The following is a 17158-nucleotide window of genomic DNA, read 5'->3' as shown; positions in this document are numbered from 1 at the left end:
CTACATACTCTTGGCTGCACCAAGGTAAGCATTTGGAGACGTATACATGTCTGAGACATGAAACAGGCTAAATTGATATCTGACAGGGCAGGTGTCAAGAATCATGTTCCTTTATACTGGAAAGAAGATTATTGAGGTAGGATAAAAGAACATGAGTCATGACCCTGAATCTAAGGTGGGGCAGATGAACCTGCTGCTAGCACAGAGGACCTAAATGTGGTGTCTATTTATGCCTTCATGTCCCCCTCTGTAAAATTGTGAAAGAATGGAGAGAAGATCATTTAGCTGCCCGGGATTCTGCCCTGAAGATGCCACACTTAGGTGGCTTCAATGAGATTGGCGGCTGTTTACCACAGCCAGTGTAATCGGATGAAATAGCTATGTGGATCTATCTGGGAATCGAAGCCTTAGATGCTGGCTTCCCCAGTCTGCCAGGACTGGTGATCTCAAAAAGATGATCTAGAAATACAAGAATCATTTGTCACCTTGAGATAACGGAGAAGAACTCTTCTCACAAGTCACTCCAAAGCTTTGACCTTTTTCTTTACATCTGGAACGGAGGCACTCGGACTTCTTGATTGACATGGTATGCTGACATCACCTTTGACGAAAAGGAAGGCACCATGCATAGACACATACCCACCTCAGTTAATCTGAGGAATGGCTCTCTATATGAAAGACACAATGTGAAATGAAACAAAAATTAACTTTGTCAATTCAATTGCACTGATAGATCATAAATGGAAGAAGGCAAAACCTCAGATCGTATTGCTACGTCTCATAACGGCCAAAATCTATTGACAAATGCAATATTATGGTTTCAATCATTGGTCCACCTCCATCCTTTTCATGTGAATGCAATAATTCATTAAGTGCTATAATTGATATTTTAAAAAAAATTTTCAATAGATTTTATGATTTTGTATAAATAAAGTTGTGATTGTCAAAGTTAATAATAAAGTTGTATGAAGTCATATAAAAAGTTCTGTGCGAAATGGCAATTCTGTACAAAAATAGCAGTTTTAACATAAATAAAGATTTCAAAGTTTATCATTGAAACTGACTATTTGTAATATCAAAAAATTCATAAAACATAGAAACTACTTATCTTAGTGGCACAATAATTGACTCTGATGGATCCGTTTTGTTAGTACTTCTTCAGAGAATCGGTTAGAAAAGCCATGGTGCCTAAAAGACAGCATATGAAGAACATTGTATCAGTCGTTGATATCCCTACCTATTAACTGCTAGAATCCTAATAGTGCCTCATGTACTGGACTATATACAACTGAAAAGCAAAAACAAAAAAATCTATCAGGTGCTAATCTGAAACTTCTAAGCATCAGCTTGTCAGTAAAATGCATTCAAAACATCCAGCATGCTGCATAACATTCTACAGACTCGTATACTAATAATATAGCCTAAACTCTGAACATGAATAATACAAAATTAAACATTCTAAACTGTCTAAAATGAAAAACATTGAAAATATGCACTACTTACTGACTGAGCCATGAAAATAGCTTTCTTGAAAAAAGTTAAATGGTCTGTATCAGATCTGAATAATGGCACTAATAATGCTGACAAATGCCGAGGGAAACTTAAACACAGAGTGAGCCACACCCTTGATTCACAACGAGGCTAAGATCTGATTCAGAATGAAGCTTGAAATTGAGCGTGCCACTATTGTAAACTACATATTAGAGAATGGCACGGGGACCGTTTATCGCGGTAAACCGTGGTCACCTCAGTAAATCCACAGAAATGGAGACATTTGCAACTGGTTTACCGCAGGAATGGGGACAAGACCTTTCACTGTACCTTGGGAGCGGTGAATGTCTTGTTCCTGTGGTAAAAAAAATTGCACCCGTGTCAGACTCGGCATCTCCTCCGCAGCTCCTCTTTCGCTTACAGGGGTCAGCTGTGAAATGATGAAGACAGAAGGAACCCAAAACCAAAGCCTGAGACCAATGTGATTTGAAGAATAAAATTACCAGACAACAAAAAGTAGAAAAAATTGTATTTTATATTTTGTGATTAGAATATTTCAGATTTGAAATATGTATTCTGCTAGAGCTAGTATTAGACATAGCTGGGGACCGCAAAGCCCAGGCTGTGCTTCTTTAGCTTCCAGCTGGCTTAGGGCTCTTTCTGACCAGTGGAGGGGGGGATGCTGCTGCACAAGGAAGTGGGGGGGGAGGGAAATGCTGCTACACCCAATTGGAGAGAGAGGGAAGGAGGGAGAAGAAAGACAAGGGAGAGGAGAGGAACGAGAGATGCCAAGTCTATGGGAGGGAGGGAAAGGAAAGGAGATGTTAGACCATGGAAATAAGGAGGGAAGGAGAAATAGGAAAGGAAGACATGGAAAAGTAGATTTTGAGAAAAAAGCAGAATGTTAATGCCAAAGATAGGTGCAACTATGTTTCCACTTTAGCAGGGACAAGGTAATTAGGAGTCAGAAAAAGACATATACTGTGAAAAAGACAGACTGACCCAAGAGGAGGACCCGCTGTACAAAAATTTAGCTCAGAGAAATAAAACTCTGAAGAGGGAGTGGTAACCCCCTCTTAGGGAAAGAGTGTATCTTCCAATCATTGCTTCATAAATGTTCAAAGTGAGTCCAACTCAAAGGTGTAAATTATGGTAACTGTATGAGTCTCTTAATAAGCTGCAGAATGCAGTCAAAACTTTCAAAACAAATAAACTTTTTGCATTCAGGTTAACACTGGAAACTCTATATTCATTTGGTTGATAATCAAAAAGTACTTATCAGGGTCCCGACTCGGCCCCGTTTCGGTGTCTACTTCAGGAGACCCCGTCTGATTGATTAACTTCTGCTAAAGAGTAGTAAGAATTTTCAAAAAGAGGTTCTGAAATGCAAAAACATAATGTAAGAAAATGCAATAGATATGGGCTGATACATTCAAAAAGCCACAAAACCATGCAAGATGTAATAATAAGGGACCCTGATAAGTACTTTTTGATTATTACATTACATTACATTACATTAGGGATTTCTATTCCGCCATTATCAACCAAATGAATATAGAGTTTCCAGTGTTAACCTGAATGCAAAAAGTTTATTTGTTTTGAAAGTTTTGACTGCATTCTGCAGCTTATTAAGAGACTCATACAGTTACCATAATTTACACCTTTGAGTTGGACTCACTTTGAACATTTATGAAGCAATGATTGGAAGATAAACTCTTTCCCTAAGAGGGGGTTACCATTCCCTCTTCAGAGTTTTATTTCTCTGAGCTAAATTTTTGTACAGCGGGTCCTCCTCTTGGGTAGTGTTAATTTACAGAGTCAGTCTGTCTTTTTCACAAAGATAGGTGCAAGGCAGAAAGTGAAGATGGAGAGAAAAACAGCCAATGGACAAGAAGGCCCTGGAAACATAGTTAAAAGCACAGAAAAAATTGTCACCAGACAACAACGGTAGTGATTGAAATGTGTCAGTTTTGAGAAAGGAAAGATGCTAAACTTTAACTGTGAGGGCCGCAGAAAAAATAGTTAATGTCTTATTAAAGAAATTACAATTTTGCATGAGGTAAAACAAAAATTTGTCATTTTTTAAATAAGACATTAACTATTTTTTCTACGGCCCTCCAAGTACCTACAAATCCAAAATGTGGCCCTGCAAAGGGTTTGAGTTTGAGACCACTGATAAAGGTGGTAAGTCTGGTCAAAGAAGTCTCTGTACTATGAAAAGGTCAAAAAGTAGTTTGGATGGATGAATAGCATTTATCTTAGTAACAAAGTCTGCTATTTTTGAAATGAAGGATAGATTCGCAATAGGACAATAAGTTATTAGGATCTGAAGAATCTTTTATATATTTTTTTAACTTTGTTCTAAGATAGGCATGTTTGCAAGAATTGGGGAAAATGTCAGAAGTCAGACTAGCATTTATCTTTATTTGAATGAATGGCAGGAGGGAAGTAAGAACATTTAAGAAATGTAGTAGGAATAGGGTCTTCAGGTGATGTAGTAGCATGTAGGCCAGAAATACCGTAGTTCTGCAAGATCTAAGGAAGATGGCAACGTGAACTTTCCTAAAGTACTAGTTCGAGTTAATCGAGTGTTATGATTCATGTTTATAAGATGTTGAAATTGTAGTAGTTTATGCCAAAGGAGTTTGATCAGTGTGGTTCCCTGCTTGATATGTAGTGAGAATTTTAAAAGTTTTACAGTATATAATATAGCTGTGTTTGACACTTTTGTAATTTATATTATTTAATTTATAATATATAATTTATAGACTTATTATGGATTGTTTATATGAATTTGTAGGTTAAAAGAGATGCTTTAGTTGGATGATGGAGCCGTTTGTGTTCAGTTTAAAGTGAAGTTCTGTAGTGTACCATGGATTTGGATAAGAGGATTTGATTTGCGAGAAGTCTACAATGGTGCCAGGGTATGTGGAGCATCTCTGAGACCAACAGTCCACATAGAGAGTTGGTCATCCAAGGAGAACGTGTCAAAAGTATTTTGCTTTAGTCCAGAATAATCTTAAAAGTGCTGTTGGGGTAATTTACTAAGATCCCTGAAGGGGGGTGGTTGTGGTGGTGGCAGAGAATGGATGGCTTTAGTTTTGAGAATTAAAAGGATCATGCTATGATCAGTCCAAGGAAGAAATTGAATAGAAGTAATTTGAATTGAATAAGTTGACATCAGGGCAGAAAGAATAAGGTCAAGGATATCCACCTTTGTATATAGACCAGAAATAGGTTGTGTTAATAAGCCTGATAGGAAAATGGTGAAGTCTTTAGATATGGTATCGTCAATATGTATGTTAGTATCCCAAGTATTACTGGTTGGTGGGAGTGGAGAGAGAAATCTGTAATAGTTGCATTAGAAGTTGAAGAGAATTTGAGGACGGAGGTGGATGATGTACAGTAGAATCAAAAAAATCAGAAGGTGATTGTTTAGGACGGAGTGGGAACTAATTCTGAAATGGATATTAATGATATATTAAGTGTGATATTGAAGCATAAAATGTTGTATTTATTGTAACACTTATTGTAAGTTTGAAAATAATAAAGAATTGGAAAAAAAAAAAAAAAGGTGGGGGACGTGTTAACTTGGAATCGAAGTGTGTCTAATAGTAGAGAAGAGTTTAGTTTGTAAAGTGTACGACGTCGAGTTCAGTCCCTGTTGATCATGTTAACTTTCAATATAACAAGTACAACTTTAGTATGCATAATATAGGACCACAAAGAGCATTTTGTCTAAAGGAAGGAAAAAAGTCATGACTTATTTTCTTTTAGTTCCCCCAACCCCTGTGCCCACTGATGATGTGGATGTATATTTCAAGACTCCTGCAGATGACAACGAGCATGCCCGTTTTCTGAAGGCCAAGGAGCAATTAGAGGAGAGACACCACAACCGCATGAACAGAGTAAGAAATATTAATTCATTACACTGAGGAAAAAATATTAATCTCTCAAAATTCTCGTCTATGACTTCTAAAATTTTCAAAGGTAATTACTGTGACTTTTTTTTGTAATTGATACAGGGTTAATAGTGTGTGCTTTGTTTATGTTTTAGTATTGTGCAGCACACAAAAAGGAATTTAATTTCCCTTCACAAGGAAAATTGTTTACACACATGGCTAATTTTATAAAGTGTTTCCAACATTTATAGCATATTCTATTTGCAAAAAAAAGGTTCCTATAAAATTGCATGGTTGAATATGCAGATATATTCACATTTAATTTGGGCATTCTTGGGGATGTAATTTGGGTATCATGGGCCAGAGTTATGATGTGCATGCATATTGTGAAAAAATATGCAAGAAACATCTGCATCTTTGGAGCAGGTGTAAATTTGTATCTGAGAAATTGTGCACTACCGGGGAAAGCTGCTCAGAACTATTTTTGGGAGTCTTTGGGAAAAGATAACTAAAGTAGCAGATCCAAAATGTCGAGTGACTGATTTTTCATGTCATGGGACCATAAGCAATCTGTTTAAAATTTATGTAGCTTTTTTGTCACATAAAAGAATGGTATTTGGATTGTTTGCTATAGCAGAATTCATTAAAAAGTCATTTTTGATTCTGGTGACTTTAGTCACCTTTTTTCCAGAGATGGTCACATTTTTATAAAGGCATATACTGTAGGCACCTATTTTACCTTTTATAAAATATAATGCCTCTCTTCAAACATCTCACTCAAAATATATACTATATTAGGCAGGGATTTCTAAACCTGTCCTGGGGGAACCCTAGCCATTTGGGTTTTCAGGATATCTACAATGAATATGCAAAAGATAAATTTGCATAAAAAGGAGGCAGTGTATGCAAATTAATCTTATGAATATTCATTGGATATCCTGGAAACCTGACTGGCTTGGGGTTCCTCCAGGTACTCAAACTAGAAGTTTATAATTGACCACCATATATCTAATTGTTGGACCATGCTACTCGATATTTCCATTCAGATTGTAATCATAGGTCCATCATTATGAATATTATAAAGATTCTAACCTCCAGTAAATTTATTTTTGCTGTTCAATAACTCATAGAAACATAGAAAGATGACGGCAGAAAAGGGCCACTGCCCATCAAGTCTGCCCACTCCATTTACCCACCCTATTAAGTCTGAGTGCTAATGACTTAGTTCCTTAACTCGACCGTCGCAGGGATCCCACGTGGATGTCCCATTTATTCTTAAAGTCGAGCACACTGGTGGCCTTGATCACCTGCACCGGAAGTTTGTTCCAGTGATCTATCACCCTTTCTGTGAAGAAATACTTCCTGATGTCACCTCTAAATTTCCCTCCTCTGAGTTTGAGCGGGTGCCCCCTTTTCACTCAAGGTGAAAATGGTGAAATGTTCCAAAATCACAATCTTAAATTTTCAAAATATATTACAGGAAATTTGTATACTGGATAAATGCCAGCTAGAGTTCAAAGTATTTACACGGATTCGATTATTTGTGATTTTAAAACAAAAACACCCATTTTAATTTTTTCAGGCTATTTTAAGCCCTGTAAGCCCCCCTTAAGCCTTACCTGGTGGTCTAGCAGGTTTTCGGGGCAGGAGCGATTTTCCCATGCTCCTACCCTGTGCAGATCGCTCACAGGAAGTGGCTCGAGAGACGACGGGAGTTCAAGGCAGCCATTTCCTGTGAGCGATCTGCACGGGGCAGGAGCATGGGAAGATCGTTCCTGCCACGAAAACCCGCTAGACCACCAGTAAGGCTTAAGGGTGGGCATGCAGGGGTTTAGGGGCAGAACCGGCCCGAATATTATTCATAGTTTTTTAATATTCGCAGGCCAGCTCTGCCCCTAACCCCCATTGATACGGAGGGAGAAGTGTAAAGAAAGACTGAGCAACCATCAGGAATTACAACGTCAAATCCATATCAAATTACTAATGTCACAAGTTTCCTAAATACATTTTTAACAACTTACGAAACACAGAAAAACTAGATTCTTGTCTTAAACAGCGCTTTAGAAATGATTAGTAGTAGTAAATAGAGTGGGAGAGAATAGATACTACCTGATAAGATAAACTTAATGTATTATTGTGAAACTTGTATAATCTTACAGATCAGACTGATGGAAAGCTTAATGAAAATTTATCTTCTCATTCCCTGCAACCATTGAAAATAAGTACACAATTATGGGGGCAATTCCCCCCAAAAATCTGTACTCGGCTTTAAAATGTAGTAACTCCAAACAGTTTTTCATGATACAATTGGCCAGTGTTACCTTATTGCCATTATTTCAAAAGGAAATAATCCTGTACAGGTTTATTACCAACATGATCTCATTTTGAGCAGTGCTCTACATTAGAGTGGGATACTTTGTGAATATAAAATATAAAACAGCTATTTTTCAGTAAGCTTTAATTATAAAAATTAACCTGCTTACTCTTTTCTATTGAGATTCAACTCTTCTTCTGTGTTGATGCTGACTTGTATATAAGCAGATCAATATGGTTCCTGACATCAAATAAAAGCCTTCATTGCAAATAACCAATGAAAACCCAGACAGTGGTGTTTTACTCTAAACGGGGATGCTCCTTTGCGAAACGTGAATTCACGTCTGAGCCCCATTCAGTTTGCCAACTAAGATAAGTTATTTATGACAATAAGTTGCATTATTTATAAGATTATTTATGAGCACATATAAGAAGTGAATGATGAGGAGATTGGCTACGGGGTATTCGAACTTTACATGAGATATGATGTTCGAGTGTAGCCGCTGAGGTCACAGTTGAATTGGGATAAGTGCTTTGTAGTATTTAATTGAGAAAAAGAGTTATGTGAAAAAAGTCAAATCTATTCTTTATGTTAAATAAGAGTGTGAATATTGATGAGATTTTTATACAACACCAACACAAGAACATAAAAACAGCCATACTGGATTAGACCAGTAGTCCATGAAGCCTAATAACTTGGAAGCCCAATCCAGGTCAACAAGTATCTGGCAGAGACCCAAATAGCAACATTCCATGCTACTGATCTGGGCAAGCAGTTGTTTTCTCCGTGTCTGTCTCAGTAGTAGATTATGGACTTTTCCTCCAGGAACTTGTCCAAACCTTTCTTAAATCCAGCTATGCTAACTTCTGTTAAATCTGGTTACCTGAGCTAGGTGCTCTCCTAAATTTCTTCCCTGGAAAATTAGGATGCAGTGCTTAAAACCAATGGCCAAAATCTAATATTTTAACAACTGTAGAAACACCAATCATATTGGTAAAACAGGTCAAATGATCACATTCCTCTCTAGTCCAGTACTGTAAAAACGTGTAGCGTGTTTGTGAGTTTCAATATTGTGACTGGAGACCCTTGCTTTCAGGAATCTTTTAGTTAGCTGATAAGGCTGCACCCTAAAGTCGTCATGTGTTAAGCACATTTTTTAAATTCTTAAATATTGGCTAATCAGGAAACTTCTAAGAAGATAGTTATAAAAGCGGGAAAACTTCGTTATTACAGTTGGTGCTCTTTCAGTACTGTCATTCCTACACAATTTCTGGATTTGTAGACCAAGGATGAGATGGAGTTTGACTATTGGTCATTGTAAATTTCAAAAATGTCTTTCAAAGGATTTCCTCTGAGCCCAAAAGCTTCAAGTTCTTGTAATGAAGATAACCAGAGAAAAATGTCATTCCAAAATCTATACCAAAACCTAATGTATGTAAATTCTGGAGCCAAATAAATATACACCGATGCAACAAAGATAGTTCCTATAACTATTTTGTGAACCTGAATATTCAAACATAAAGTAATTCTGAAACAATGCCATTTCTGTCAAAACATAAACATTCTTGAACTGTAGCTGAAAGAGATGGTAAATAAGACCGAGAATATTATAATGCCTCTCTATTGCTCAACCTCATCTTGAATATTGCATTCAGTTCTGGTTGTCATATCTCCAGAAAGATATAGTGGAATTAGAAAAGGTTCAAAGATGAGCGAGCAAAATGATAAAGATGGAACTCCTTTCGTACGAGGAAAGGCTAAAGTTGTGGGAGCTCTTCAATTTGGAAAAGACAGTTAAGAGGGGGGGGGGGGATATAATATCTACAAAATCCTGAGTGGTGTAGAGTGGGTAAAAGTGAATCAGTTACAAGAAGTTACAAAGACTAGGGGATACTAGGTGAAATTAAATGGAAATACCTATAAAACAAATAGGAGAAAATACTAGTGTTTTCACTGAACAAATAAGAACATAAGAATAGCCTTACTAGGTCAGACCAATAGTCCATCAAGCCCAGTAGCCCATTCTCACAGTGGCCAATCCAGTTTACTAGCACCTGACCAAAACCCAAGCTGTAGCAATATTCCATGCAAGCAGTCACTTCCCCCATGTCTTTCTCAATAACAGACTATTGATTTTTCTTCCAGGAACTTGTCTAAACCTTTCTTAAAACCAGCTACGCTATCAGCTCTTACCACATCCTCTGGCAATGCGTTCCAGAGCTTAACTATTCTCTGAGTGAAAAATATTTCCTCCAATTGGTTTTAAAAGTATTTCCCTGTAACTTTGAGTGTCCCACTAGTCTTTGGGCTCCTTTTATCAAGCCGCGCTAGTGGTTTAACGCATGTAATAGTGCACATTAAACCGCCGGCCGCACTAGCCGCTAACACCTGCAGGCGGTAGTTTTTTGGCCAGCGAGGGGGGTTAGCGCGTGATTAAAAGTCACATGCGCTAACCCTGCTAGCGCGGCTTGGTAAAAGGAGCCCTTTGTCATTTTTGACGGAGTGAAAAATTGATCCACTTGTACCCGTTCTACTCCACTCAGGATTTTGTAGACTTGAATCATATCTCCCTTCAGCTGTCTCTTTTCCAAGCTGAAGAGCCCTAACCGTTTTAGTCTTTCCTCATATGAGAGGAGTTCCATCCCCTTTACCATCTTGGTCGCTCTTCTTTGAACCTTTTCTAGCACCACTATATATTTCTTGAGATAACCATTTCCTAATCCACAACTGAACTTTGCCACCTATCCCATGACACTTTAATTTTCTTAGGAGCCTCTCGTGAGGAACTTTATCAAAAGCTTTCTGAAAATCTAGATATACTATATCAACAGGCTCACCTTTATCCACATGTTTATGCACACCTTCAAAGAAGTCAAGCAAATTTGCGAGATAAGATCTCCCTCGGCTGAACCCATGCTGACTCCGTCTCATCAAATCATGTTTGTCTACGTGGTTCACAATTTTATTTTTTATAATCATTTCTACCATTTTGCCTGGCACTGAAGTGAGGCTTACCGGTCTGTAATTTCCCGGATCTCTCCTGGAGCCCTTTTTAATAATCGGCTGGGTTTAAAAAAAAAAAAAAAAAGTTTGGGCAGGTTCCTGGAGGAAAAGTCCAAAGTCTGCTATTGAGACAGACATGGGGGAAGCTACTGCTTGCCTTGGGTTTGGTAGCATGGAATATTGCTACTATTTAGGTTTTTGCCACGTATTTGTGACCTGGATTGGTCACCGTTGGAAATAGTTCATCTAGCCCAGCATCCTATCAGTGTGGTCCTGTATTTCTGCTATTAATTTTTGTATAAACTTTCTGTTCTGCTATGAACTTGCTTTACTTATTTTTAATGCCTCCTGTTGTGGAATATGTACTGTATATAAGGACGTGATATCTAATATGACAAACTAAGCTTGGTTATGTAGGAATAATGAGTGCTACACAATTCTGGTAGTAAAAGAATCGTGTATGTCTAGGGGAGCACTGTCTTATATTACATTACAGATTTCTATTCCGTCATTACCTTTCGGTTCAAAGCGGATTACAAAAAGAGTTATGGAAGAAGGGTTACAACGTTAGATCAGAGAAGGTTTCCAAGAGAGGAAAAAGTAGGATCTGGGGTTAGGGAGGGGATGGTAAGAGGGGGGTTAAGCTTTATCATGGTATTAAGCTTTATTAAGGGATTTCTTGAAGAGTATAGTTTTTATTTCCTTTCTGAACATCTTGTAGTCTGGGGTTGTTGTCAATAGGTTGGAGACTTGGTTGTCTATCTTCGCTGACTGAGTGGCCAGTAGTCCGTTGTATAATTTTTTCCGTTTTACTTCTTTGATTGGGGGGGTAAGTGAATGGGGTGTGTGTTTTTCTATGTCTGGTAGAGGTGGTTTGGATGAGGCGGTCATTTAGGTAGGTTGGGCTGTCTCCATTTATAGTTTTAAATAGTATACAGTAGAATTTAAATTGTATTCTTTCCTGGATTTAAATTCTACTGTATACTATTTAAAACTATTGCCCTAGGAACTGCTTTTTCTTGGTTACTCACTTGTAAACACTGACCATTCTGCCATAGAAAAGCAATTTTCTTTATTTGCTGCTAGCCACACAGAATAATTGTGCATGAATATAGATTAATGCAAAACTTATATACATACATGCACATCTAAATATTTATAAATAACATTGAACACATGCACAAATAGTAATTCTGTGATAAAGCTATGCATAAGAAACTAGGTCACTCGGAGAGAGGTCAATTAAATCCTATATGTGTTTTATTATCACCAAATCTCATAAACCTACCCCAGGGCAAGAACACTGACATCTATCTAACCAGCTGAGCTATAGAAGACGGGTACACATTCTCACCATTTACAAGGAGGGGCTACTCCGTGATGCGCTTTCTCCCAGGCAGTGAGCTAGGGTCTTAGACTGATTACAACATACCATAGGTATCAGTTCTTGTAATGATGGAAGCCAGCACCAACAGCTATCAATCCTTTGATTGCCTGAGGTGAAGTTATGCTCTCTGGCTGGGGACAGTCTCACTCTTTGTGTCTCTCTAGAGCAGGAAGGCACAAGGAGACTGTTCTCTGGAATCTGATTTCACGGCACATCAGCCTAAACTCTCTTCTCCTAACTGCCTTAATCTCTTCACTCCAGCTCCAATCTTTTCTCTAGGAGAAGCTTGAAGTTATCTTCTCCAACTCCTCATAAATTCTGTGCAGATACTGACCAAGTCCTTTGTTGTTTTTTCTCCTTCCCACCACCAAGGTATCTGACCAGTTGGTGTCTCAGTTAACCAGGGCATTTGCTGGTCACATACCAAATGTCCAGCAATCTTTGGCCAATGTCCGATGTCAACATAAATCGCCCTAGAGAGATGCCGGGCACAGGTTGTTACAGTTTTAAGCTGGAGACTTTCTTACCTCAAATTCCTCTGGAAGTGAAGGCCCTCACTCGGTAAGATGGCCTGGCTGACAGACAAGCAGCAAGTAAAATTCAAGATGTTCTGGCAGTAGTAAAATTGATTCTTGGCATCACTAGGTCCAAAATCCTAAATTGGTAGTGCAGGCATAGCCCTACATTTAGAAGTTGTTCCATATTGGTTCAAAATGTACAACATCTCCCTGGACAATCTGCCTGCTTTTAAATATCAGCAGCAGTGGGAGATCAATTGCTTTTACACCTAAGCAGCAACGGGACCAACCCACCAAAAACCCACAGTCCCGGTCCTGCAAAAATATGAGCTCCACCCTCCCTGCAGTTCGCTAGGAAAATCAACTGCTTTTACACCTAAACAGCAGCAGGACCAGCCACCACTACCAAGAGCCCTTTGCCCCGATCCAGCCAGGCATGTGAGCTCCTCCCTCTGCAGTCCATTGGAGAGATCAATCTACCTGCTTTTAAATATCAGCAACAGTGGGAAATCAACTGCTTTTACACCTCAGCAGCAGCGTAACTATCCGCAACTACCAAGATCACACAGACCCGATCCAACCAAGAATGTGAGCTCCACCTCCCCCTGCAGTCCACTAGGAAGATCAACTGTTTTTTACACCTAAGCAGCAACAGGACCAGCCACCACTACCGAGAGCCCTTTGCCCTGATCCAGCCAAACAAGTAAGCTCTTCCCCCAGCATTCCGTTGGAAAAATCAATATGCTTGCTTTTAAATATTATCAGAAGTAGGAGATCAACTGCTTTTACACCTAAGCAGCCTATAATAGGAGCCCTTGCCCCGATCCAACCAGGCATGTGAGCTCCTCCCCCTATATCCCGTTTAAGAGATCAATCTACCTGCTTTAAATAGCAGCAGCAGTAGAAAAACAACTGCTTTTACATACAAGCAGCAGCGAGACCTACCGCAACCACCAAGAGCCCACAGACCCGATCCTGCCAGGAGTGTGAACTCCTCCCCCTGCAGTCCATTGGAGAGATCAATCTGCCTGCTTATAAATATCAGCAGCAGTGGAGATCAACTGCTTTTACACCTAAGCAGCAACGAGACCAGCCACAACCACCGAGAGCACACAGACCCGATCCTACCAAGAGTGTGAACTCTTCCCCCCATGCAATCCGCTAAGAAGATCGACTGTCGGCTCCGGGCGGCTTTCCCGCAGAGGAGAGAATCCTGCATTCACCGTGGGCCTCATCTGGGGCAGCCTCCTTGGAGCGGCTGGGGCACGGGCAGTGTGTCTGGGAGGGAATGCATGGATGGGAGAACATCGCAGGGGAGGAGACTTAGGCATCCTGGGACTGTCTGCCAAGTCTCTTCCCTGAAGAAGCCCTTTCTGGAAACGTCAATCGCTCCTCCTAAACTTACTTGCTCCACTTCATCACTGACGCTGAAACCGTGGATTGAAGACAAAGTTTTATTTTATTTTTCTTTCCAGCTTATGATTTATCTTTAATCTTATCTATTGTTTTGCCTTTTGTCTTTGTTTTGTTCTATTTCTATCATTTAAATTTCTCCAGAATTCTACTGTTCAACGGCTCCCCCTTCTGCTTCTATTCCTTTCTCTCCTCACTTCTACCTTCCAAAGTATTTAGATCAATGCTGTCTTGTTAAAATGTTTATTTTATTTTTATTTTTCCTCTAACTCTACTTTTCACTTCTCTATTACCCTTCAGGTACTTTAGTTAGATTGTGAGCCTTCGGGACAGTAAGGGAATTTTTCAAGTACCTTTCTTATTTCTAATCTTAATGTATATTTTCTGTAAACCGCTTAGAACCTAACGGATGTAGCGGTATATAAGAAATAAATTACATTACATTACATGCGAGAACCTTTTATATAGTGTATGTTTTGAGTGAGATGATTGAAGAGAATTGCTATATATTCTGTATCTGTTTTGGACTCTTTATGGCAGTGGTCCCCAACCTTTTTGACACCAAGGACTGTTTTTATAGAAGCAAATTTTTCCAGGGACCGGTATGGAGGGGGGGAGTTTTATACACAGTGTACATTAAGAACATAAGAAACGCCTTCACCGAATCAGACCACTGGTCCATCCAATCCGGTGACCCGCACACGCGGAGGCCAAGCCAGGTGTTCCCCGATGAAGACCTGTTTATCCGTATCCATCAATGTGATTTGCAAGAAGATGTGCATCCAACTTGCCCTTAAAACCCAGAATGGTTGTTTCTGTCACAACCTCCTCCGGGAGAGCATTCCAAGTGTCCACCACACGCTGCGTGAAACAGAACTTCCTGGTATTTGTCCTGAGCCTGTCGCCTCTCAACTTCAGTCCATGGCCTCTTGTCTGATTCACATTTGACAACTTGAATAACGATGCTTTTCGCTCTATTTTGTCGAATCCTTTTATTATTTTATAAGTCTCTATCATATCCCCTCGCAGTCTTCTCTTCTCAAGGGTGAATAAGCCCAGTTTTATGAGTTTTATGAGTAGCTCAAATTTTCCATACTTTCTACTAGCTTCGTAGCTCGCCTCTGCACCCTCTCCAGCAGGGTCACATCCTTTTTTAGGTAGGGAGACCAGTGCTAGACACAGTACTCCAGGTGTGGTCTGACCATTGCTCTGTAAAGCGGCATTATGACGTCCGCCGATCTACTCGTGATTCCCTTCTTTATCATGCCCAACATCCTGTTTGCCTTCTTTGCCGCCGATGCGCACTGCGCCGACGGCTTCAGGGTCCTGTCGATCAGTACCCCCAGATCCCTTTCTTGTTCGCTCTTGCCCAATGTCACACCTAACATTTTATATTCATGTTCCTTGTTTTTCCTTCCCAGGTGCATCACTTTGCATTTCTCTATATTAAACTTCATCTGCCACTTATCCGCCCATTTCTCTAGCTGGTTCAAATCTCTTTGGAGTTCTTCAATGTCCATTTGTGACCCAACTGTCCGGCATAGTTTCATGTCATCTGCAAACTTGATTATATTACTTGTTGTTTTCTCTTCCAGGTCATTTACGAAGATGTTGAACAAAATGGGCCCAAGAACCGAGCCCTGGGGCACACCGCTTGTCACCTTTTCCCAGTCCGAGAACTTCCCATTTATGCTTACCCTCTGCAATCTTTTCTCCAGCCATCTACCTATCCATCTTAGGATGTCCCCCTCTATTCCGTGGCATTCCAGTTTTCTCATAAGCCTTGCGTGTGGGACCTTGTCGAATGCTTTCTGAAAGTCCAAGTATATTATGTCCACCGGGTCTCCACTATCGATGTGTTTGTTCACCTTCTCAAAAAATTGTAGCAAGTTTGTCAGACATGACTTCCCCTTCCTGAAGCCTTGTTGACTGGCTCTCATCAGATCATGATTATCCAAATGTTGCACTATACTATCCTTGATTAGTGCTTCTACCATCTTCCCAGGAACCGACGTAAGACTCGCAGGTCTATAGTTTCCTGGTTCACCTTTCGATCCCTTTTTGAAGATTGGGATGACATTTGCTATCTTCCAGTCGTCTAGGATTTGACCTGTTCTGATTGACAAATTAGCAAGAGATTGTAATAACTCTCCTATTTCTACCTTAAGTTCTTTTAGGACTCTCGGGTGAATTCCATCCGGTCCAGGGGACTTGTCACTTTTTAATTTGTCGATCTGATTGTATATCATATCCAAGTCCACATTCACTGTGGTGAGGCTATCCTCATCTTCTCCCTTGAATACTTTCTCTGCTTCGGGCAGTAATGCAGTGTCCTCCTTGGTAAAGACAGACGCGAAGAATGAATTTAGCCTATCAGCAATCTGTTTATCGTCATTAATGCACCCTCTTCTTCCTTGGTCATCTAGAGGGCCCACTGCCTCCTTAGCTGGTTTTTTCCCTTTTATGTATCTAAAAAAGGGTTTGAAGTTATTGGCTTCTTGCGCTAACTTTTTCTCATAGACCTTTTTGGCATCTCTTACCGCCTTATGACAATTCTTTTGGTAGACCTTGTGACTGTTCCAGGCCTCCGCTGTTTGTTCACGTTTCCATTTTTTGAACGAGTTCCTCTTATCCCTTACCGCATCCTTCACCCCTTTAGTTAACCAAGCTGGTTCTCCTTTGCACTTATTTTTCCTTCCTTTGGATATCTGCGGAATGTTCAGATTCTGCGCTTCGGTGACGGTATTTTTTAGTAGGGACCATGCTTGATCGACCGTTTTGATTTCGGCTGTCCTTTTCCTGAGTAGTTTTGTAACCATGACTCTCATGCTGTTGTAATTGCCTTTTCTGAAATTAAAGGTTATGGTTTGAGTCTTAGTTCTTTTCTCCTTCCCGATGCCAATTTTGAAATTGATCATGTTATGATCGCTCATCCCCAGGGGAACCGTGACTTCCACTCCTGTTGTTCTTCCAGTTATGCCATTAAGGACTAAGTCCAAGGTTGCGGTCCCTCTTGTCGGTTCTTCCACCATTTGTTCTAGGAAGCAGTCTCCTATTAATTCTAGGAACTTTGTTTCCCTTCCACAGTTTGAGGTTCCTAGGTTCCAGTTTATCCCCTGAAAGTTGAAAT

General features: G+C 39.8%; 1 protein-coding gene across 5 annotated transcripts in view; it reads left to right on the top strand.

Moving 5' to 3' along the window:
* APLP2 (amyloid beta precursor like protein 2) overlaps positions 1 to 17158 on the top strand; it is a 341040-nt gene that overhangs the window by 191837 nt on the left and 132045 nt on the right. For all 5 annotated transcript variants that reach the window (XM_033919055.1, XM_033919054.1, XM_033919052.1 and 2 more), the window contains one exon: positions 5269 to 5399. In XM_033919055.1, the coding sequence (XP_033774946.1) occupies positions 5269 to 5399 (131 nt within the window). The remainder of the gene's footprint in view (positions 1 to 5268; positions 5400 to 17158) is intronic.

This window comes from Geotrypetes seraphini, chromosome 13 (assembly GCF_902459505.1).
Source record: "Geotrypetes seraphini chromosome 13, aGeoSer1.1, whole genome shotgun sequence".
NCBI classification, from domain to species: Eukaryota; Metazoa; Chordata; class Amphibia; order Gymnophiona; family Dermophiidae; genus Geotrypetes; species Geotrypetes seraphini.
This window is presented reverse-complemented; position numbering and strand designations above follow the sequence as displayed.